General features: G+C 60.8%; 1 protein-coding gene across 1 annotated transcript; it reads right to left on the reverse strand.

Annotated features, from left to right (window-relative positions):
- Positions 1-2935: 2935 nt before the first annotated feature.
- Positions 2936-21188, reverse strand: RINL (Ras and Rab interactor like). The gene is made up of 12 exons (XM_074937279.1): positions 20912-21188; positions 19126-19279; positions 17120-17285; positions 15912-16029; positions 12570-12642; positions 11842-11930; positions 11056-11415; positions 9980-10606; positions 8391-8705; positions 7637-7765; positions 7008-7171; positions 2936-4064 (listed from the first exon to the last, which is right to left on the reverse strand). Exons 2-12 carry the CDS (start codon positions 19185-19187, stop codon positions 3747-3749), a joined length of 2421 nt encoding a protein of 806 aa, XP_074793380.1. The 5' UTR covers positions 19188-19279; positions 20912-21188; the 3' UTR covers positions 2936-3746.
- Positions 21189-22698: the final 1510 nt, after the last annotated feature.

Here is a 22698-nt window from a genome sequence, read left to right on the forward strand (position 1 = left end):
CAACAGCTGGGGGGAGGAGCCACGCCCCCTTTTGTACAAGCCACGCCCACCCCTCCCCCCACCTGGGGGGGAAACTTACCCCCCCCCGCAGGCCTGATCCCCTGGGGAGTCTAATGCCCCTCACAGCAGGGGACGGTGACCTGCAGTGGCAGCTAGACAGGGCCGGCCAGCGGGTATTTGGCTTGCAGCGGGGTCGGTCCCAGGACGTTAGCGAGCCAAGGCGGGCGAGGTGATCTCTTGTACCCCCCACAACTTCTGTGGGTGCGAGGCGCTTGCCCGCTGCCCCAGGGCTCTTCTTCCGGAACCCCAGCTCCAAAGACGGGCTCCCTGTGGCGGGCAAGCTCATCTCTTCCACCAGCAGAAGCTGGGCCCGTGCAAGATAGCACCTTCGCCTGCCTTGGGTCGTGTAGATGGGCTCTGGCTACAGCGCCGTGGTGTAGACGCAGCCTCCAGCACTGGAAGTTAATCCTCCTCTTTGAGAGGCAGGCAGTAGGTTGACGGATGACGGAGTCCTGTCTACACCAGGGCGTTAGATTGGGTGACCCTTGTGGTCGCTTCTATCCCCATGATTCTCTCCCCAACGCTCAGGGGACAATGTTCTTCTCAGCCCTGAGTGCCGTGGCGAGGTTGGTGTAATTTTTAAATGTAGACCAGGCTCTAGGTTAGACAGGCAGGGGGTAGGCAGGGTGGCAGGTTGGAGGGGGATGGCACAGCTGGGTCCTGGGCCAGGACTCGGGCTTCTATGCGCGGCTGCGATACAAATAAATGTGACTAATAAGGGACTGGAGGATTGCTAAACTAGATTAGACCAGCCAGCTAGCCCAGCTGCCCATCCCCAAGAGGGCTTATCCTGAGATGACCCAGGCTAGGACTTGGCAGCCTTTCCACACCTCTTGGAGGAACTGGTCTAACGCCAGGTGTTCACCTTGTCCATGTGAAGCCTCGTCTACACCTAAAAATTAGATCGGCTCTGAGTTTTGTAGCTAGGCCGTGAAAGATTTTGTTGTTTGGCCGACCTCATCGCCATTGTAGATGCAGTTAGGTCAACCAAAAAATTCTTCCATCCACCTAGCTACTGCCTCTGAGGTAGGTGGGTGAGCTACAGTGATGGACAAACGGTCTGTTGACGTAGGAAGGGTCTAGACTACAGCTCCCCAGGGTGTGAATGAGGCTAGATAGATAGATAGATGAGGTGTATGGGGATAGCTAGATAGATTGTGGGTATAGTGAAAGACAGAAATTCTGTCACAAATAGATAGATAATCCCCAATAGATTTGAAAGGGTTTCTTATCCTACACCTCGGTTTTGTGCCTGGTTTTAAACAAACCTTCCTGCCATGGGAAGACAGTTAAAACACACTTTCCCCCTTTTCCAGATCCTTTTAAGAGCCTCCAAGCGGTCTACAAATGGAGTACATCAAACCTCACCACCGCCTGCTTAGAGCTACTCAGCATCTCTCCCATTTTATGGAAAGGTAAAAGTGAGGCACGGGGAAATGAAGGTATTTGCCCCAGGGCACAGGGTCCGAGCCAGAGCTGAGAATAGAACCCAGGAGTCCTGACACTCAATTCCGCCCCGACACCACTCCCCTCCCAGAGGTGGGCTTAGAACCCAGGAGTTGCCGGTGGTACCCAGCAAACCACAGGCCCCACTCTGCCCCCATGACTCAGGCCTAGCACACTGACAGACAGGCACTGAAGAGCAGACCTGGGCCCAGATCCTGAAAGCAATCGAGGTGCCCAACCTTGGATTGCTTCCATTGGCTGTTAGGAGACAGAGGGGCCGGGCCCCGGGCTAGCTGTCCATTTTAAGGGGTCGGGGGGGGGATTAAGCTATGGTCCAGGAGCTCCCCACTATTCATGCCTTATGGGAGGAGAGTGGTGTGAGCTCCTCCCCCACTCCATGCACCAGCCCCCCACCGCAACTGCAGGCCACAGGGACTGAATGGAGAGCGCCCCTTACTGGGCCCCCCACTTTGCTCCCTGCAGCGCAGTGGCCCCCAGCATTGCACTGGGGCCAGCACACATGCTAGGGGAGCCTCCCCCCGCACAGAAGTAGCCCAGCTTTGGAGAGCATCGAGGAAGATGAACAGGCAAGAGGCTAAAAGACAGCAGGCTGTTGCATTGAGACCCGCTGAAATGCCCCAGTGCAAAAACATATGCCAGGTGACTGTGACCCTTGTCTTACCCCCTCTCAGCCAAGCTGCAGGCAACCGCCCGCTGCCATAAACTGTTACAGGGGGCGACAGCTAATTTATATGCATCTGTCCTCTTAAAATGGACATATACATATAAAATGATGGGGTCTAAATTAGCTGTTACCACTCAAGAAAGAGACCTTGGAGTCACTGCGGAGAGTTCTCTGAGATCATCCACTCAATGTGCAGCGGCCCTCGAAAAAGCCAACAGGATGCTGGGAATCATTAAGAAAGGGAGAGAGAAGAGGATGGAAAATGATGGGAGTGCTGTGCTCCGCCCCAGGGGCGGCTGCATTTCAGCTGCAGAAAAACTCATTGAGGCAAGGCAGGGCAGCGTGCGGAGAGGCAGGACGTCTGGGTTCTATTCCTGGCTGGTCACTCCCCCATTTTGTGCCTCAGTTTCCCCTCCCCTCCTTTGTCCATTTAGGCCCAGCTCCTCAAAAAGAACTTGGATGCTTAATTTGCATTGCCAGGGGCTGGGCCTAAGCTCTTGGGGGCCGGGGCTGTCCCTCACCCTGCCTATGTATTGTAATACACCAAACAGCAATCACAAACCCTCCCGCCCACAGTCTGCCAGGCCTTGCGTTTTCAGAGGTTCTCTCTTTTTATTTAAAGAAAGAGTAACCAAGTCGGGCCAAAGTCCTCCCTTTACAGGGGGGAAGGTCATATAAATATATAGTCCCTGATGTAGGCAGAAGGTTGAGGAGTTTAAGGTCACTTCCCCTTTAAGCAGGGATTCCCATGAGTTGGGTTCCTGGCCCTAGAGAGAAGTGGTAAAGCTCACAGCACATTTGAACAGCCTCAAATTGTGGGGGGAACCAAAGGGCTGGTTAGTTACAGTCATCTGGATTTGGGGTGTGGGGAGGTCTGGTGCAGCCCTTGGGACAGAAGCTGATGCAGGGACATCAGGGCAAGCTGCTCCCCCACCGCTGTGCCCCTTGGGCGATATATGCCAGCCCTGCCACGGAGAGGAAATTGGACTTGGTTTTCCCCTGCCCCTTTCCCACTGGGCTGCAACCTCCCAAACCCGTACAGCACGGGACCACCCTGCCCCTTGCTCAGGCAGCTGGCTAGAGCAGAACGGTTCCTGTGCTCCGGACCGCAGCATCCCGAGCCATCCACGTCCCGGCCCTGGGCTGCAGCTGGGAGCCTAAATGACCAACACGGCCCCAAGGCTGGTAGCATTCCAAGACAGGGAAAGGCCGTCCCAGCTTGGGACACCTACTCCCCCAAGCTGTGCCCTGCAGAGATGAGGGACGCCCCGTCCGCCCCAGCAGGATTGTCCCCTCCAGTCAGCTCCTCTGGGCTTTGGCCGTTCCTAGTTATAAGTCAATGGGGCTTCCACGCTTTCTGCTGGCCGCTCCAGCGCCCGTTTGCTCTGACCCTTGGGAAGTTTGGGTTTGTTTTTTCCCCAGGTGGCCTGAGATATTAGGACCCGGGAGGCTCTGGGGAGAGTCCGGCATCAGTCCCGAGGTCACTGGGCTTTGGCTGCACAGACTGGACGCTCCCATCCGGCCAGCCTCTGATTGCACCGTCTCTCCCCCGGCCTTATATTGGTTCCTGAGCAGGAGCCGGGCCGTCGCCCTCAGACGGGGCTTCCTGCTCCTCTCTTTTCAGCTTGTAAACAAAGCAGCTGGAGGCGCTGTGGGATTTGAGGGATGCTGAGCGGATCTGCTGGGGGTGGCTGTCCTCCGCCAGGAGCCGGGAGGTGCTGTCCGTCACCAGGAAAAGACCATAGGCCTCCGGGTTGGGGACGCCATATTTCTTGCCGCAGACCACACACACTGAGGCCGCTGTCATGTGGGTGGGGACGGGGATGGCCTTCTGGTTCGCAAAGGGCTCTTGGAAGGAGACGTAGAGGATGTCCTGAGAGAAGGAGAGGGGAAAAAATAATAAATCAAGCAGTCCAGAGGCTATGGTGATGGGCACCCTCTACATACCATAGACAGATCAGATTACAGAGAGAGTGGGTAGGGCACTGAACTGGGACTCGCAAGATCTGGGCTCTATTCCTGCTGAGTGATCTTGGACAAGTCCTGTCCCCGCTCTGTGCCTCAGTTTCCCCGCCCACCCTTTGTCTAGGTGGGAGGCGCAAAGGAGCACTCAAGGATGATAAGGCCATTGCGGAGAAACTAAATGAATTCTTTGCATCGGTCTTCACGGCTGAGGATGTGAGGGAGATTCCCAAACCTGAGCCATTCTTTTTAGGTGACAGATCTGAAGAACTGTCCCAGATTGAGGCGTCATGAGAGGAACAAACTGATAAATTAAACAGCAATAAGTCACCGGGACCAGACAGTATCACCCAAGGGTTCTGAAGGAACTCAAATGTGAAATTGCAGAACTACTAATTGTCGTCTGTAACCGATCATTTAAATCCGCTTCTGTACCAGAGGACTGGAGGGTAGCTAATGTGACACAATTTTTAAAAAGGGCTCCAGAGGTGACCAAGGGCGATCCAGTGGACACAGTGTACTTAGATTTTCAGAAAGCCTTTGACAAGGTCCTCACCAAAGGCTCTTACGCAAAGTAAGCTGCCATGGGATAAGAGGCCAGGTGCTCTCATGGATCGGTAACTGGTTAAAAGACAGGAAACAAAGGGTAGGAATAAATGGTCAGTTTTCAGAACGGAGAGAGGTAAATAGCGGTGTCCCCCAGGAGTCTGTACTGGGACAAATGCTGTTCAACATATTCATAAATGATCTGGGACAAGGGGTAAACAGTGAGGTGGCAAAATTTGCAGACGATACAAAATTACTGAAGATAGTTAAGACCCAGGCAGACTGCGAAGAGCTACAAAAGGATCTCTCAAAACTGGGGCACTGGGCAACAAAATGGCAGATGAAATTTAATGTTGATAAATGCAAAGTAACGCACACTGGAAAGCGTAATCCCAACTCTACATATACAATGATGGGGTCTAAATGAGCTGTTACCACTCCAGAGAGAGATCTCGGAGTCAGTGTGGAGAGTTCTCTGAAAACATCCACTCAAAGTGCAGCGGCCGTCGAAAAAGCCAACAGAATGTTGCAAATAATTAAGAAAGGGAGAGAGAATAGGACAGAAAATATCATGTTGCCTCTATATAAATCCATGGTACGCCCACAGCTTGAATACTGCCATATGTATACGCCCACATATGTATACTGCCATATGTATACGCCCACTGCCATATGTATACGCCCACAGCTTGAATACTGTGCAGCTGTGGTCGCCCCATCTCAAAAAAGATATATTGGAATTGGAAAAGGTTCAGAAAAGGGCAACAAAAATGATTAGGGGTATAGAACGGCTTCCGTATGAGGAGAAATTAATAAGACTGGGACTTTTCAGCTTGGAAAAGAGATGACTAAGGGGGGGGATAGGCTAGAGGTCTATAAAATTATGACTGGTGTGGAGAAAGTAAAGAAGGAAGGGTGATTTACTCCTCACAACACAAGAACTAGGGGACACCCAATGAAATTAATAGGCACCAGGTTTAAAACAAACAAAAGGAAGTACTTCTTCACACAACGCACAGTCAACCTGTGGAACGCCTTGCTAGAGGATGTTGTGAAGGCCAAGACCATAACAGGGTTAAAAAAAGAGCTAGATAAATTCATGGAGGATAGGTCCATCAATGGCGATTAGCCAGGTTGGGCAGGGATGGTGTTTCTAGCCTCTGTTTGCCAGAAGCTGGGAATGGGTGACTGGGGATGGATCACTCGATGATTCCCTGTTCTGTTCATTCCCTCTGGGGCACCTGGCATTGGCCACTGTCAGAGGACAGGATACTGGGCTAAATGGACCCTTGGTCTGACCCAGTAGGGCCGTTCTTATGTCTATTTAGAGTGTCAGCTCTTTGGAGCAGGAGCTGCCTCTGACTGTGCAGCACCTGGCACAACAGGGGCCCCCCATCTCAACTGAGGCCTCTAGGTGCTATGTGTATATTAGCAAGGGAAGACACATGGCTGGTAGCTACACTCAAATTCAGCTCTTCGGGGCTTGCCTCTCGGTGGGTTGCTCATATAAACGGGATGGCGGGAGAGGCTAAAACTCAGACCCCTCTGTTCCAAAGGCACTGGCGATGAAGGAGAATCTCCCTTCACTTTTAGTGTTGGGTCTATGACACACGCACAGCCGAGCAATTCCATCTCCGTGCGGAGGGGGGAAGAGGAATGCCGCAGAAACATCCGCGACAGCTCATTGTAACACCCAGAAGCCTGTTAGTCCTTCCAGCCCAAGGGGCTTCTCCAAAATATGGGTCAGTAGCACGCTTGACCCTGGACTTGTCACTCCGGTTTATGGGTAAGCAGCAGAACCATGCGGTGCGGATCAGCCCCTGAGGTAGGGGGCACCCATCCGGAGTGCACAGCTATTCGCTAGCTTATCCACATGTTCTGCAACACACTGAGAACCCACCTCTCCATAGTATTAAGCACTTTGGGATTGGTTCATTGGCATCCCAGATTCCCAGTTCATGCACCTGTTGCACACAGCTCGCTCTCCCTCCTGTCTTTTTTCCTACTCGCTACGCATTTGACACGTTTACAAGGCGACCGGGAATTCATGCTTTCGTTCACTGCTGCGGGTCCTTGCTCAGAATAAACTGACGATCCCATTTTTCACGGATGGGGAAACTGAGTCACGGAGCGGCGAAGGGACGGACCCCAAAGGTCACCCAGCACGTCAGGGCCAAAGAACCCAGGAACCCTGGCTCCCTGTCCCGCCCTGTTGTAATCAGTAGACCACACCAGAGGCAGGTATAGAACCCAGCAGCCCCCTGAGCCCCCCCTTAGAGCCGTGACCTGCCAGAGCAGCCGGCCCTACCTGGGAGCGGCACCGGCTGTGTTGGTTGTGGTGGATGGTACGCCGACGCTGCCACTGGTGGATGGAGTCCTGCGCTTCTAGGCTGATTTGCCGGGTCACCATGGCCGACTGGAAGTTGCTGATGTGGTAAAGAGCCCCGAACCAGGTGGTGAGGTAGTAGCCGCCTGCAGGAGGGGTGGGGAGGAATGCGGGGCTCAGACGTCAGGGGCCCGGGGGCATGCCCGTCACCGCTAGGGGCTGGCGCGCAGAGAGGGTAAAGGGACTACGACTGCTGCCGGTGAAGGGAGAGCTGCCCCCCTACAGTCTCCGTGGCCTGTTTGCTTCTCACGCGCTGTCCTGAGCTGCAAGGCAGCCGGGTGGTGCCAGCTTCCCCCCTAAGCCCCACGAGGCCCCACCAGCTCAGCTCAGCCAAGGAGCCATCGGGGGGCTGCGGGTGTGTGCCACCCGGGCACTGCTGACCAGGGCACGGCTCGACCGGGGAGAGGGGGAAAACGCTCAGCACCCGCTTTCCAACCCCATGAGCCACCGGGTCGGCCAGCCCGGCTGCAGGCTCACCCCTAGCGGGGGCATCCACAGACAGCCTGCGGGTCCCCAGCCCGGCTGGGGAAGGACGGGGTCAGGGCTCTGACCTTCTCCCTGCAGCTGGCTGGGGTCCAGCAGCTCCATCATGTACTCGACGTCCAGCTGCACCGAGACGATGTCGCACTTCACCAGGACATAGGTCAGGACAGGCAGGAAGTCGTCCGCCCCGTAGACCTCTGAGCAGAGAGAGACAGGCGGTGAGAACGCCCCCCTTGTGGCCAGTCCCAATTCCCCGGGGTTGGGAGGGTTCGATCCCACCCCCTGCAGGGGCAAGTCCCAATACCCACGGGGGAAAGGGAGGGGGCGGGGAGACTGATTCCATCCACCCTGGAGTGGCCAGTTCCAATACCCTGTGTGTGTGTGTGTGTGTGGGGGGGCCTCGATCCCACCCCTTGCGGGGCCAGTCCCAATACCCCTGGTGGGGGGAGGGTTTGATTCCCCGCCGCCCCCACCGGCCAGTCCCAATACCCTGGGGAGGGGCTCGAGCCCACCTCCCGCAGGGGCCAGTCCCAATACCCCAAGTTACGGGATGTCCACAGTACCCCCACACAATCCCTCCCCCCCCCCCCAAAACAGAGACCCATCAAGGCTTGGGGGCAGAGATGGCAGCTCAGGAACACTTCACAGGGGCAGGGGGAGACAGGGCTGTCTCAGGGAGGGTGTAGGACGCCATCTTTGGGGGCTGGGGGGGCAGCTAAGTGGGGTCCCATGTGGTAGCGGGGGTTCCCCGGGACCTGGGTGCAGGTTTCCCTGGCAGCCTCGTGCCGCCCCCGCCCCCCGCCCCCAGCCAGCCTCCCCTACCCTTGCCACCCGTGCCGTGGTTCATGGCCTCGTAGATCAGCTTGCAGGCCTTGAGCAGCTGGGCCTCCTTCTTCTTGGGCGAGTAGGCCTGGTGCATCTGGACCAGCTTGGCCTGGATGCGCTCGAGGGCCGGGGCGTCGGGGACGTTGGCCGTCACCCCCAGCTCCGCCAGGCTCTGGCGGCCCATGGTCAGTTGGTGGTCGCGCAGCTTCTGCAGACTCCCGTCCCGGCTGTGAAACTCCAGGAGCTGGCCGTAGATGCAGTCCCGCAGCGGCTTCAGGACGCACTTGTGCAGGGCCGTCTCCACCAGGGAGCCTGTGGGGGGGGGACGGGGATGGAGAGAGGGGGTCAGGCCGGGGGGCGTCTGGCACAGGGCAAGAGCTCGGGGGCTCCGGATCAGGAACCTCGTCTCCATTGGGCCTGCTACATGGGGTCAGGCAACTGGGGCTGGGGCCCTGGAGGGCAGAGGAAGCTGCACAAGTGACGAGGGAAGGGGAGTTCAGTGGTTAGAGCAGGGGGGGCTGGGAGCCAGGACTCTTGGGTTCTCTCCCAGCTCGGGGAGGGGAGTGGGGTCGAGTGGTTAGAGCAGGGGAGGCTGGGAGCCTGGACTCCTGGGTTCTCTCCCCAGCTCGGGGAGGGGAGTGCGATACCACACACACCAACCCCAGAGCACTTTGTTCTCTCCCTTAAAGCATCGCTAACCCTGCACCCCGCCCTGCCCCGCCTGGTGGAGCTGGGACCCGTTATCCGCTGCCCTGCCCGAGCCGCCCCCCTTCCCTGCCTGGCTCCCCGGCCCTGGCACCAAGCTGTCCTCCCCCAGGAGCGAGGGGAGCCTCTGGGCCCCCCCCCCAGCACCAAGGGGCCAGGCCCGGTTCCCCTTTAAGAGCTGTCCTCTGGCCCCCCCAGTCCCCCCGCAGCTTCCTGCTCAGGCGTTCACTGACACCCCGGAGCCAGGGCGGATGCTGCAGCGGGTTGGGGGGCGGTTTGACCACAGTGGCCTTTCCGGCTGCATTTACAGACAGCGCTTCCTGGAGGGGCTATTTATAACCCCGGGGCGGGGGGGGGGGGTCCCCCGCTACTAGCTTACCCGTGACAGCCTCCATCTTGGGGGAGCGGGGGAAATCTAGTCAGGGGCCTTTCCCCCCACCAATTGCCTGAGCCAACCCTGCCCCCGCCCCAAGATCGGGGGGAGTCTGGGCAACCTCCCCCCCCCCGGGCCCCAGCGCGTCTCACCCCCACCCCACGGATGGAAGCATGTGGGGGGTGGTAAATGACTGGGGGTGGGAAATGATGGGGAGCAGGCTGGACCAAAGCGGTGACCTTAAGGTGGGATCCATTGAGCCAGCCCCCCGCCTCCCCCACCGCCTTGAGAATTCCTCACATGGGGGAGGACGTCTCTTCTTCTGTATCCCGTACCCAGCCCCCAGCCACTGCCCCCCACATCTTGAACCCAAAACCCAGGTCTCAGATGCCTCCCCTCCCCCAGCTCACAGACGACCCTACCCCCTTGAGCCCAGTGCCCAGTTCCCAGCTGACGCCCCTCACCCCTTTGAGTCCCCCATAGCCAGCGGACGCCCCCAGCCCCGTACCCAGGTCCACGTCCTCGAGGTCCCCGTACTCCCAGGCGTCCTGCAGCTCCGAGCTCTCGCACAGGTAGCCCTTGAGGCTGCTGATCATCTGGCGGATCTCCTGCAGCAGGTCGGTGCTGGTGGGGTGCCGGGCCGCCCCGCCCCGCAGCACGTGCCCCACGAAGTTCTGCACCAGGCCCCCGACGTAGGAGGCCGGCTCCTGCGTCAGCTCCTGGACCCGCTTGGCCAGCCGGCGCTCGGCCGAGAGGAAGCTGGTCAGGGCGCTGCCCACGGCCGACAGCCGGTGCAGGACCCGGCCTGACAGCGCGGCTGACTGGTGCTTCTTGCGGGGCGTGCCCGGGTGGGCGTCGGGCTCCTCTTCCACGCTGCTGACCGACAGCGAGTCCAGCTCGGGGATGGGCGGCAGGAGCAGGCTGTCCCGGGGGCCCAGCAGCGAGGACTCTGAGTGGGACTTCTTCAGCGCCCAGGGGGCGTCCAAGGCCCCCTCGATCCAAGAGACCCGGTGCGGGGAGGCCGGGCCCTCCTGCCTCTCGGTCGGCGGCAGGGACACCTGGTCCTCCGACATGTTCCAGGCCGGACGGCGTAGTAGCAATTTCCGTTTCACCGAGGCCGGTGGGGCATCGCCTGCTGGGGGGGGACGGGGGGGGGCGCTGAGGGGCTGGTGTCTCGCTCACCCAGTGGCAGCCCCCTAGAGCGCGGCTCGCGCCCGTTGCCCCACGCAGCGCCCCCCCCGGAGCGTTATCCCAGGATAACAACCTACTACAAGGCTCGCCGCAAAAGGGAGCAACTCCTTCGCGTCTAGCTGGCCGCTAGGAGCTCTGGGGTGAGGAATTTACGCCCCTTCCCTACCCCTGATCCTGAGTGCAGGGCAATTCTGCCCCCCAGGAGCCTGCAATTTGGGGGGTGGGGGACGACCCCTGTGGGAGAGGAGAAAGGGAGCGGCCTAGGCACGAAGGCTTAGCCAGGGTGGGCGTGTTACACAGATGCCCCAATGCCATTGAGTCCCAGCACACACTCGCCCCTCAAGCCTGATCCCAACACCTCCACCCCCAAACTGGTAGGCCACTGGCGCTTACCTTTGCCCGGCTCCCCCTCCTTCCCGGGCTCCGGGGCTCCCAACTGGCCCATCTCGGCGTCGGCAGGCGCTGGTGGCTTGTCCAACAGGCCAGGGCCCTGCCCATTTTTCAGCCGGATGGTGCCCCCTCTCTCGGGCAGGTGGAACGGGGGCGGCACCCCAGTGGGGAGCCAGCCCTCGCTGCTGTGCTCCGACAGGAAGAGAGGGTTGATGATGCAGAGCGCCCCATCCTCCGACGTCACCCGGATGCAGCAGGCCGGGCCGCTCATCTCCGGGGGTTTGGGGGACTCGGGGCTGGACCCCATGTTCTCTTCCTCCTCCTCGCCTGTGGCCGATGGCTTAAAGGGAGGACTCCAGAACCCTGCCGAGGACACCGGGCAGCAGGAGACAGACATGAGTGCCTGGGCAGATGTAACCCAGCTTGGGGGCGGGGGGGTCAGCGCTGTGTGCTGAGCGTAGGACACAGGTACCTTTCCTGCCCCACTGTCATGCTCTGGGGTTTACTAGTTAAAGTGGGGTGGGGTGAGGTGGGGAGGGCTGGGAACCAGGACTCCTGGGTTCTATCCCCAGCTCTGGAAGAGGAGTGGGGTCCAGTGGTTAGAGCAGGGGGGCTGGGAGCCAGGATTCCTGGGTTCTCTCATCCGGCTGCATACAGACGTCGGACATTGAGCGCCTCTACCCACGAGGCGACCTGACCCCATTCCTCCCTCGCCCCCGAGTGAGGGTGTCTGGCTTCCTCGCGGAGGCCCTGGCTGGGGGTGAAATCGCCCGTGGGCGGAGCACTCACTCATGCCCAGGGCCGCACAGCTGTTCAGCTCAGCCCTGCCGAGGTGTTGCAAGGCAGCCGGGAGCTGCAGCGGGAGGGGCAGCACGTCCCTGCAAGCAAGAGAGACCAGAAGCCAGTTAGCGGAGGGCTGTAGGGAGAAGGGGCAGTGCAGGAAGGACCCTCCCGATGCCCACACTGGCCAGGGTCCTGCCCTCCTGGCATCATCCAGCCCCCCGCACCAGACGCCCGCACTGGCCAGGGCCCTGGAGTGGAAGAAGCAGGGGTGCTGCAAGGGAGGGGCATGCCCCACGCTGGGTGGCTGCAGGAGGAAGTCACCATGGCCACCCTGCCCCCACCCCCGCAGCTTCCTCAAACCCAGGCAAGCACCCATAAATTGCACTTCCCGGAATGCTGGGCTAGGGGTCGGGGAATGCCCCCACCCCTGAAGGGTGCCCCCATCACACACTCACATCCCCTCTGCGAGGGGGCTTTTCACCTGACGAGTGGGGTGGGGGCAGGTTATTGGGTCTTTAAAAGGGAGTGGAGTGGGGAATCAGGAATCCTGGCTCCCAGACTCCCTTCTGTAACCACTAGACCCCACTCCCTTCCCAGAGCTGGGGTAGAACCCAGGAGTCCTGGCTCCCAGCCCATAACTGATAGAGGCAAAGGCCTAGCCCTGGAGACAGGAGAGCGGAGACTCAGGGAAAGTGTCACCTGCACGTTCCCACCCCTGACCCAGCCCCGCTCACCTGCTCACGGAGAGGAAGGCGACCAGTTCCAGGAGCCCCAGGAAACGCAGTTGGGACCCTTCCAGGGAAACAGCTGGAAGAGAGAGAGCGACGGGGTCTGAGAGCCAGAGTGGGGCCCCAGTGCAGCCTAGGTGCTGGGGGCGGTGGAGAAGGGGAGGGCTGGGGGGTTGCAGAGGGCTTGCCCAGTAGCAGAAACTGGCTGGAAGTTTTCCTCAGTCGGGAGATTCTCTTGAGCTCTTAAGAAGTGGCTTGTTCTGGGGTGGGGCATGTCCCACGACAGGCCGGTTCCAAAGGTTGAGTGTGTGTATGTGTGGGTGGATCTGAGTGACAGGGCCTCCAGTGCCAGACCCCCCTCCCCAGTCTGTGCTCCCCATAGCACCAGACTGCCAGAAACCCTCCCCGATCCCATGTCCCCGATGGGGAATCAGAGGCTCCAAGAAATGAAGAAACAAGGTGACGCAGAGAGTCCATGGCAGAGCAGGAAAGGAACCCAGGAGTCCTGACACCCAGCCTCCCGCTCTACTCACTAGACCCCACTCCCTTCCCAGAGCTGGGGAAAGAACCCAAGAGTCCTGACACCCAGCCTCCCGCTCTACTCACTAGACCCCACTCCCCTCCCAGAGCTGGGGAAAGAACCCAAGAGTCCTGACACCCAGCCTCCCGCTCTACTCACTAGACCCCACTCCCCTCCCAGAGCTGGGGAAAGAACCCAAGAGTCCTGACACCCAGCCACCTCCCCACTCTAACCACTAGACAGTGGTTCTCAAACTTTTTTTTTCCCACGGACCACTTGAAAATCCTGAAGGTCTCGGCGGACCACTTAATGATCTTTCCAAATGTTGTTTGTACCGTTAGCTAACTATTGCAACGCGCTTTGGATAAAAGCGCTATATTAAAAAAAAAACATAATAATAACTAACTATTTTTGTTCTACAAATAAAAGCCCACGACTCATATTTTCATATCAGTAGTTTTACGTTTCTAATGCGAGCTGGGGCTGGGAAGGAGGCGGGGGTGTGTGTCTCACCCTCTCTCCCCTGCCGCGGCAGCCCCCGAGCTGGGGCTGGGAAGGAGCGGGGCTCTCACCCTCTCTCCCCTGCCTTGGCAGCCCCTGAGCTGGGCCTGGGAAGGGAGGGGGTCTCTCCCTCTCTCCCCTGCCGTGGCAGCCCCCGAGCTGGGGAAAGTTGCCTCTTTCTCTGGCCGCTGCAGCCTTGCATGTCCCAAATTCCCCCCACCCCCTCTTCTCACCCCACTGCTCCCTCCGACCTACCCCCATCCTCCCCAAGGCCACCACCTCACCTTATATGTGCGTCTGCGCAGCTCCACTAATTCGGTGGGTGGCCCGTCATTCTCTCGTGTGCGGCCGCCCAGGGAATAGGGGCCCAGGGCAGTCCTTAGAGGGAACTATCCGTGGACCGCCTGAATGGAGTTCGCGGACCACTGGTGGTCCATGGACCACAGTTTGAGAACCTCTGCACTAGACCCCACTCCCCTCCCTGAGCTGGGAAGACAGCCCAGGACTCCTGACACCCAGCCACCTCCCTGCTCTAACCACTAGACCCCATTCCCCTCCCAGAGCTGGGGAGAGAACCCAGGAGTCCTGGCTCCCAGCCCCCCCCTGCTCTAACCACTATCTGGCACTGTCCGGCACTCATTTAAATCAGGTACAAGCCTGGGCTATTTCCTGACTCTCCCAGCTCTGGTCTGCACTGACCCCTCAGGGGCAAGACCGAGGCCCTGGCTGGCTCCAGGGTGGCCGTACCGCGATCTGTTCCCTTCAGGACTGCCCTGAGTAACCCCATCGCCCCCCCGCCCCCGCCGCACCAGGCACAGAACACGTCTGCAGCAGAGATCAGCAGAGATAAGCCGCCCCGGTTCTTCCCAGAAGCAAGGAGGAAGCTACAACAGGCTGCCCTGATGCCAGTGCAGGGTGGGGGGGTGTGGGCACGGCAGGGGCCTTCACATCACTGACCCTGGGGCTGATGGAGTTTCTGGCTGGGGATAGAACCCAGGAGTCCGGGGGGGGGGGGGGCGGATTTTTCTATCCACCTGCTTGACCTTGGGCCCAGACTTGCCATCACTCCGTGTCTCAATTTCCCCCCAGCCAGCTCTGCACCAAGCTAAGCTCTGCCCCTTCTCCACCTCCAGCAGCTGCCTCCTCTCCCCATCACAGCCCCCCACCCTTCCAACACCCCCAGCCACGAGGATCTGTCCACAACCTGCAACCCCCCCTGGACTGCCAAGCCAGATGCACCTTTGAGAGAAACCTGGCAGGAGCACCGGACAGGGAGCTCGGACACCTGGGTTCTATCCATCCTCGGCTCCTTCACCAGGAAGAAGGAAAGGGGTTGATGGAGGAAAAGGAGTTCCTGGCTGGGAATGGGAATCCAGGAGTCCTGGGTTCAATCCCCTCCCTTCCGCTCTCCATCTGACCTTGGGCCAAGAGCTGTCATCTTCCTGTGCCTCAGTTTATGCCATCTATCCTAAAAATGGAGATGATTTAACCTCCCCACTAAGATGTCTTAAAGGGGGGAAACTGAGGCACAGAGAGGGGAACAGAGTTGCTCAAGGCTACATAGTGAGTTAGGAGAAAGAGGGCCAGGAGTCCTGACTCCCAGCCCACCCCCTGGTCTAACCACTAGACCTCACTCCCCTCCCAGCACCGGGGATAGAACCCAGGAGTCCTGGCTCCCAGCCCCCCCTGCTCTAAGCACTAGACCCCACTCCCCTCCCAGAGCTGGGGAGAGAACCCAGGAGTCCTGGCTCCCAGCCCCCTTGCTCTAATCACTTGACTGAACTCCTCCCTAGCTGGGAGCTGCCCTTTCCTGCCCCACATACCTCACCAAGGAAACATGAGCTGGGCAGGGGCGAAGCTCAGAGCCTGGTGCTGAAACCCAGAGCAGCATTACTCTTGGGAGCAGCCGGCTGCGTCCTGGGGGGGTGGGTGGGTCTAGCCCCTCCCCGGGGTCCCCGGCATGGCATCAGATCCTTCCCCCTCCAGGCTTTTGCAATAGCTGGGGCCCTTCCCTTTTCTTGCTCAGCAGGAGGAAACGACATCACCGACCTCAGAACTTTATGGGCTGGTTGTATCATCCAGCTGTTGTCAAGGCAGTGGGGACTAGAGGTTAGAGCAGGAAAAACTGATGTCCGGACTCCTGGGTTCTACCCCCGCTCGGGGAGGGAAGCGGGGTCTACTGGTCAGAGCAGGGGGCTGGGCGTCAGGACTCCCGGGTTCCGTCCCTGGCTCTGCTGACGTGCTGCATGAGCCCAGACAGGTGGCTCCCGGGGGCTGGGGCGCCGGCTGACCCCTCTGCAATGAGCCCAGCCGCTGCCCCGACCTACCCGAGCCACCCTCCTTGATGTGGAAACGGCAGACGGCTCCGGCGTGGTGCCCCTCTCCGCTGCTCTGCACCGACAGTACCTTGAGCTCCCCGCTCCCCGCGCCGGTCACCAGGAACGTCTGGGGAGGGGAGAGAGTTTGGCAGGTTTGGAAGGGAGCCGGCTGGTGGGTCTGGGTGAGGGCCCCAGGGCCTGCCTCTGGAGGCCGGTTTGTGGGGTCCCAAGCGGAGACGGGGGTGGGGGGGCAGTCTGGCTCTCTCCATGCCCCACAGGGCCTTGGTTTGTCCCCGAAGCTTGCAGTTCCCAGTCTGACCCCTGCCCGCCAGGAACGGTGCTAATGGCAGCCCCAGGGCGTTAGCCACCTCAGTGCCAGCCCTCCCCGGGGCTGGAGGGAGGAAAAGGGGATGGTGTAGCCCCTAGCCCCCCAGCCGCCTCCTTACAGCCCCGCCCACCTTCCAGCTTCACCCCTGCACACCTTACGGCCCCGCCCACCTTACAGCTCCACCCCCCGGTCCACCTTAAAGCCCTGCCCACCTTCCAGCTCCACCCCGTCCACCTTAAAGCCCCGCCCACCTTCCAGCCCCACCCAGCCACCACCTTACAGCCCCGCCCACCTTCCAGCTCCACCCCCGCCCACCTTCCAGCCCCATTACCTCCTTACAGCCCCTCCCACCTTCCAGCTCCACCCCCCATCCACCTTACAGCACCGCCCACCTTCCAGCTCCACCCCCATCCACCTTACAGCCCCGCCCACTTTATAGCTCCCCCCACCCACCTTACGGCCCCGCCCACCTTCCAGCTCCACCCTGCCCACCTTATGGCTCCACCCACCTTACAGCTCCACCCGCCCACCTTCCAGCCCCACCCACCCACCTTCCAGCCCCGCCCACCTTCCAGCTCCACCCCCCATCCACCTTACAGCCCCGCCCACCTTCCAGCTCCACCCCGCATCCACCTTACAGCACCGCCCACCTTCCAGCTCCACCCCCATCCACCTTACAGCCCCGCCCACTTTATAGCTCCACCCTGCCCACCTTATGGCTCCACCCACCTTACAGCTCCACCCTGCCCACCTTATGGCCCCGCCCATCTTCCAGCCCCACCCAGCCACCTCCTTACTGCCCTGCCCACCTTAGAGCTCCACCCGGCCACCCCCTTATACCCCTGCATGGTCCCACACCCACTGCCTGCCTCACCGGCCAGCCACTTACCCCAGGCGGCTGCATCCTCAGCAGCTCGGTGGCTTGCTCCGGGCCCAGGCTGAGCAGCTGCCAGAGCCCCTGGGTCAGCAGGAGCCTGTCCAGGATGGTCAGGGGGGGCGAGGGCGGGTCTCCCGCCGGGGCCTGGCACTGGCCATTCTGCAGCAGACGCTGAAGGCTGCGCACAAACACACGAGAGGCTCTGAAGTGCGGGTGGGCATCAGCCACGCCTTGGGGGTACGTCCAACCAATGAGAGGGCGTGGCGGAGCCTCTGGCTAGCCTCCCATTGGCCGACGCGGCAGCACTGTCCCGGCTCCTGCTCGTGGAGTTGAATTTAGTGGGGCATGAAAAAGCCGTGGCTGGGAGTCCCGGATGCCTGGGTTCTAGCTGGTCGCAGGAGGTCCCAGCCCAGCCCAGCCCCACAGAGCAGGGGGAGGGAGGGTGGCTCTCTACCCCTCTGCCCAAGGCACAGGCCTCTCTGCACCCGTATCTGTGCCTAAGGATCTTAGCAACCACTGGGCCGTCGCTTCAAATACACACGCGTCTAGCATTGAAGGCACTGGATGGCACTCAGGGCATGTTGGGTCAATCCCCAGCTCCCTGGGTGAGTCATGGCATCCTGCTGTGCCTCAGCTTCCCCACTTGTAAATGGGTGTCACGTCCCTTCTCCTTTGTCTAGTTAGATGGCAAACTCATTGGGGGCAGGAACTGTCTCTTACTATGCGTCTGTGCAGGGCCGGGCACAATGGGGGATCTCTGATATCTGGCGGGGAGGGGGTGCTGCTGCACCTGGCATGACAGGGGGATCCTGATCTTTGTTGGGAAGGGTCTGTGCAGTGCCCAGCACAATGAGGGCCCCAATCTTGGTCAGGGGGGTTGGTGCAGCTCCCAGGATAACAGGATCCCCCCAACCTAAGAGGGATCAGTCCAGGTCCTGGCATCATGCGGGGGCAATCTTGGTGGGGGGGGGGTTCTGTGCAGCGTCGCCCCCTTTCCCAGGGCTGCTCTGCCCCCAACTTGGATCCGAAACGTTGCCAAACGGATCCAGACGCTACAGAGAATTGCTTCTCCGGGCACCAAGCTGCGTGTGGGACGGACAGATGTGCACACAACTCCCCGTCCTCCTGCGAGTGACGCCTACCCAACCCCACTGGGGAAGGAACTCAGCTCTGCCATGGGCTGGCTCCCTCCCTCCACCCACACACCCTTTGTAACGGCTGAAAAAGCCACCCAACCAGGCTCTCTTTCCCCCGCCCCCCATGGCTGATTTCCAGGCCTCTAGGGGCTGGGGGAGGTGAAGGCCCTGCCCTGGGGGGCTCCCCGAAGCCAAGGGTGGGGGGGTTAGAAACTTGCAATGGTCTGAACATGCGTTCAAAGGGCTCCCTGCAAAGTGTATAAACTAGGAAGGGGGGGTCCACACACACGCCACCCCCTGCACTCCAGCCTACACCTCTCCCCCCTGCCCCCCAGATCCTGCATACCCATAAACCTTGAAATCCCATCAAACCCACTCCCAGCTCAACCTGGGAAGCACCCAGACTTGTGCATGGGTGAAAAGCAGAACCACGAATGACTGCTTCCTCCAGGAAGGGAACATATCCTTGGCACTGCCCCTGGACCTCAGTGTCCCCCATCCACCCCCTGTCTGGCCCTGGCCTCACTGTCCCCATCCACACCCTTTCTTGGGGCCCCCAAAGGAAAAGTTTTGCCATTGGATGTCCTGGACAGCAGAGCGAGGACTGGGACAAGCTGCAAAGCTTAGCACAACCCCACACAGGGGCTGACCAATCCCCCATCCCTCCCACCAAAGGGGGCTAGAACCCAGTTCCCTTTGCCCCAAGGGCTCAAACCCCCCTGACTCTCGAGTTAAAGGCGAATCCCCATTGACTGGGGGCAGTATAGGGCATATGACACGCAGGAGCAGCCCTGGTGCCATCCAGCAGAGGGCAGTGGTTGCACATGCACTGTCCGAAGCTTGGCTGGATACAGACTCAGTCCCGCCTCAAGGTTTGTTTACCGGCTATCATTGTCCCCAGCCCCCGAAGGATCGACATCTTCTTCAGCAGACAAGTGAGGCATCCTCTATAGCCCGGCAGCTGTAACTAACCCATCAGCAGAGGCGGCTTGCTCAGAAACCCATGTCCCAGGATTCATTTAGGCTCCAGATCCCTCTGCAAGGGGAGCAAGCAGGAGACAACTTTGTAACGGGGGGGGGGCATTGTGAGGGGGGTGTTGCCCCCCTGCCTGCTGCAGTGTTACTCTCATTTGCATTACCCCCTTCAGCCTCTAGGTGTCTCTGCACAGCGCAGCAGTCCCAGCAGGGGCCTGTCCCCTGGTTAACAAGAGAGACACAGCGGGTGCGCGAGCTGTGTTGGGGTACATCGCTGCGGGGCGGTTCTCCTCAACGCACGTCTCCTGTTTCTGGAGGACAGTGATTCCATGTGGCGCTACCACTGCCCACGGGCGGGATAACGGGCTCCTAGGATCGGACCCAGCCTGACCCTCTCCGGTCCTAGGCATTGGCTATTCAGCCTGGGAGCGCCTCAGGGCGGGGCCTAGCTCTTCCTGGGGTGCCATGGGCCTTGAGGCACAAACATGAAATAGGGGATGGACGTCTCTGGAGACCGGAGTCCTTTGTTGGTCGTTGGAGCGGGAGCTCCCCCCGACACAGAGCCAACGCCCCTCAGCCTTGCCCTGGACAGGACCCCAATTGAGTCCTGGCTCCATGGCCCGTGTATCCCTGAGAGCCACCTTCTCCGCTGAAACTCCCTGACATCCCCCTTGGCGCATCAGTCTCTAAAGAGCGCTTGGAGAGGGTTAACGGCCCCCTCCCGACCCCTCCATGGGCCTAGTTCCGGGGCGCTTGCTCCCCAGCCGAGCCCGAGGGAGCCTTTCCAACCGGTGCTTGGATCAGGGCCCACCCCCCCACCCCTCCCACCTGCAAGCCCATATTTCCAAACGGGGCCACCGGTCTTCAAAACAAACCCAGCGCTGGTTTCAATCCGCCCAGCGAGTCATCCGGGGAGGCGGAATCATCCCCAGGCTTAGTCACTGGGTAATGGCAACCCGCATTTCAGGTCCTCTGCTCTCTCTAGCATCTGGGCATGTTCCAGCATCGCCTCCCCTGCAAGCGGGAGCCCAGAGAGACTCTGGGGGTGTACGTGAGATCGGGCTCACAAATTGGTTTGTAATTTAAAAAGCGTATTATGGTAGCAACAAAAGGCCCCAGACAGAGACCGGGGCCCCGCGTCGGGCCGGGCGCTGCCCAGACCCCGACCGGGATCACAGTCCCATTGCATTGGCTTCTGCACAGACCCAGGGCGAGAGATATCCCCTTGACCCAAAGAGCTTCCATGTTCAATGGACAAAGGGTGGGAGGGGAAACTGAGGCATGGAGCAACGACTTGCTGGGGGTCACGCAGCAGAGCTGAGGCCAGAACCTAGCTCTCCTGAATCCCAGCCCCCTGGGCCACGCTGCCTCTTAGCCTGAACCACACGGAGGGAGCTGACAGGTGTCTGACCCCACAGATTGGGCTGTGTGTTGCTGCGGCGGGCTGTACCTTGGATGAAGGGCCCTGCCGGCTGGTAGACACTTGACATAACGGGCTGGAGATACTTCAGCTTCTCTCTGATGCCCGAGGGCTCAGCGGAGCAACTGGGAGTCCAGTGGGCTGAGAATCAGGCCCTCTTGCCCCTGGGCCCCAGCCCAATCCGCCCCCCTTCACCCAGATCTCCCCGGTCCAGGCCCTTTGCCGGGAGCAAGCCAGGGAAGGAAGAAATCAGCACAGCCAGGGGGCTCTTACCTGGGGAGGGAGAAGCGGCGGCAGGGAGATCTCTGGCGAGGACGAGGGTGAGTGGGAAGGCGATGACGAAGGAGCGAAGGCTGCGATACCGGGGCTGTGGTTGTTATACCTCCGGCAGCCTTCACGTGGTCTCTGGGCCGTGCCGGGCGGAGGGGAAAGGCCACGGGGCGCGGTGTGAAGGAGAGAGAGGAGGGGGAGGGACCAGTGTGTTGGGGTGTCACACTTCTGGCGCCCGCTGGGACCCGGGAGCGCCAGTGACTCGGATGGGTGCCCTCAGGCGACTCCCCCCAGGACAGCGGAGGCAAAGGGGCCAGGTTCATCGCCATCCATAGCTCAGGACGGGTCCTGGGCTGGGCTGGCAGGGGGCTGCGGGTCGGGAGTGAGGGGCACCGGCAAGGCTGTGGGGGGCAGGAGCCCGGGGCTGGGCTGGCAGGGGGCTGCGGGTCGGGAGTGAGGGGCACCGGCAAGGCTGTGGGGGGCAGGAGCCCGGGGCTGGGCTGGCAGGGGGCTGCGGTCGGGATTGAGGGGCACCGGCAAGGCTGTGGGGGGCAGGAGCCCGGGACTGGGCTGGCAGGGGGCTGTGGGTCGGGAGTGAGGGGCACCGGCAAGGCTGTGGGGGGCAGGAGCCCGGGGCTGGGCTGGCAGGGGGCTGTGGGTCGGGAGTGAGGGGCACCGGCAAGGCTGTGGGGGGCGGGAGCCCGGGGCTGGGCTGGCAGGGGGCTGCGGGTCGGGACTGAGGGGCACCGGCAAGGCTGTGGGGGGCAGGAGCCCGGGACTGGGCTGGCAGGGGGCTGCGGGTCGGGAGTGAGGGGCACCGGCAGGCCTGGGGGTGGGGGGCGCGGGAGGGAGCCCGGGGCCGTACCGACAGGTGCACAGCCCTGCAGGGATGCTGGGAGAAGGGGCCCAGCCCAAGAGGCCCGCGCAGGGTGCACGTTTCGCATTTCCTCCCGCGCCTCCTTTATCTGAGCTCAGATCTACGCAGCGAAGCTCAGGTGGGGGCCGGCCCGGGGCGTGCTGGTTCTTGCGCTCGAGAGCGGGGGCCTGCGCGGGATGGAGGACTGGGGGTGGCGGGGAAGGAAGGAGCTCCTGGCGCAATTCCCCCAGACCTTCCATCGCTGCCCTTCCCCCCGCCCCACATCAGAGCCATGGGCCCATCTAGCCTGGTATCCCGGCTGTCTGCCCACACTGGGCTCTTTGGCCCAGCTGATCCAAACCCTCCCCCCCCAGCCCCCAGTGCTCCTGCGCGTTCTCCCCTCGCTCAGCATCTCTGTAACTTTCCGTCTCCTCCCACCCTCGGCCTGCGACAGGAAAGCACGTAGCCGCTTTGCGTCCCCAGCTAAAAATGCCACGGGCCTCCGGCCGCGGGCCGGGCCGTGGGTGAAGAGCGGGAACCGCTCCCCCCCCCGCCCACTCCTAGGACTATCCCAGCAGGGGGGAGTGGTCCTTCCCCGTCACCTCCACCAGGGGGAATCGCTCGGTTACCCAGGCAGGGGGCAAAGCTGGGCACCGGGGACAGCCAGGGAAAGGCAGAGCTGCAAATCACAGCTGCCCCGCAGCAGGGAATTCGGCCTGTCTTAGGGGCAGCCATCTGTGCAGCAGCCGACGCAGGGTGAGATCGGCTCGCTGGGTGAGGCCGAGGCAGTAAGTGGGGCTGGGGGTGCAGTGGGGTGGGGTCTTCCTTCCAAGCAGCAGGAAGGGGTGGCTCAGAAGTAAAGCAGAGCTCCCCTGCCCTGGTCTGACCACTGCAGATGCTCACAGAAGCCAGACGGCTAATACCACGGCCAGCT

Source organism: Natator depressus, chromosome 23 (assembly GCF_965152275.1).
Source record: "Natator depressus isolate rNatDep1 chromosome 23, rNatDep2.hap1, whole genome shotgun sequence".
Taxonomy (NCBI): Eukaryota; Metazoa; Chordata; order Testudines; family Cheloniidae; genus Natator; species Natator depressus.

Coding starts and splice junctions, on each gene's coding strand:
- RINL (XM_074937279.1), bottom strand. CDS start 19,187: ATGCCTCACTTGTCTGCTGAAGAAGATGTCGATCCTTCGGGGGCTGGG. Junction 16,030..17,119: donor TGAGGATGCAGCCGCCTGGG/GTAAGTGGCTGG, acceptor TCCCCTCCCCAG/ACGTTCCTGGTGACCGGCGC. Junction 12,643..15,911: donor CATCAAGGAGGGTGGCTCGG/GTAGGTCGGGGC, acceptor TCTCTCTTCCAG/CTGTTTCCCTGGAAGGGTCC.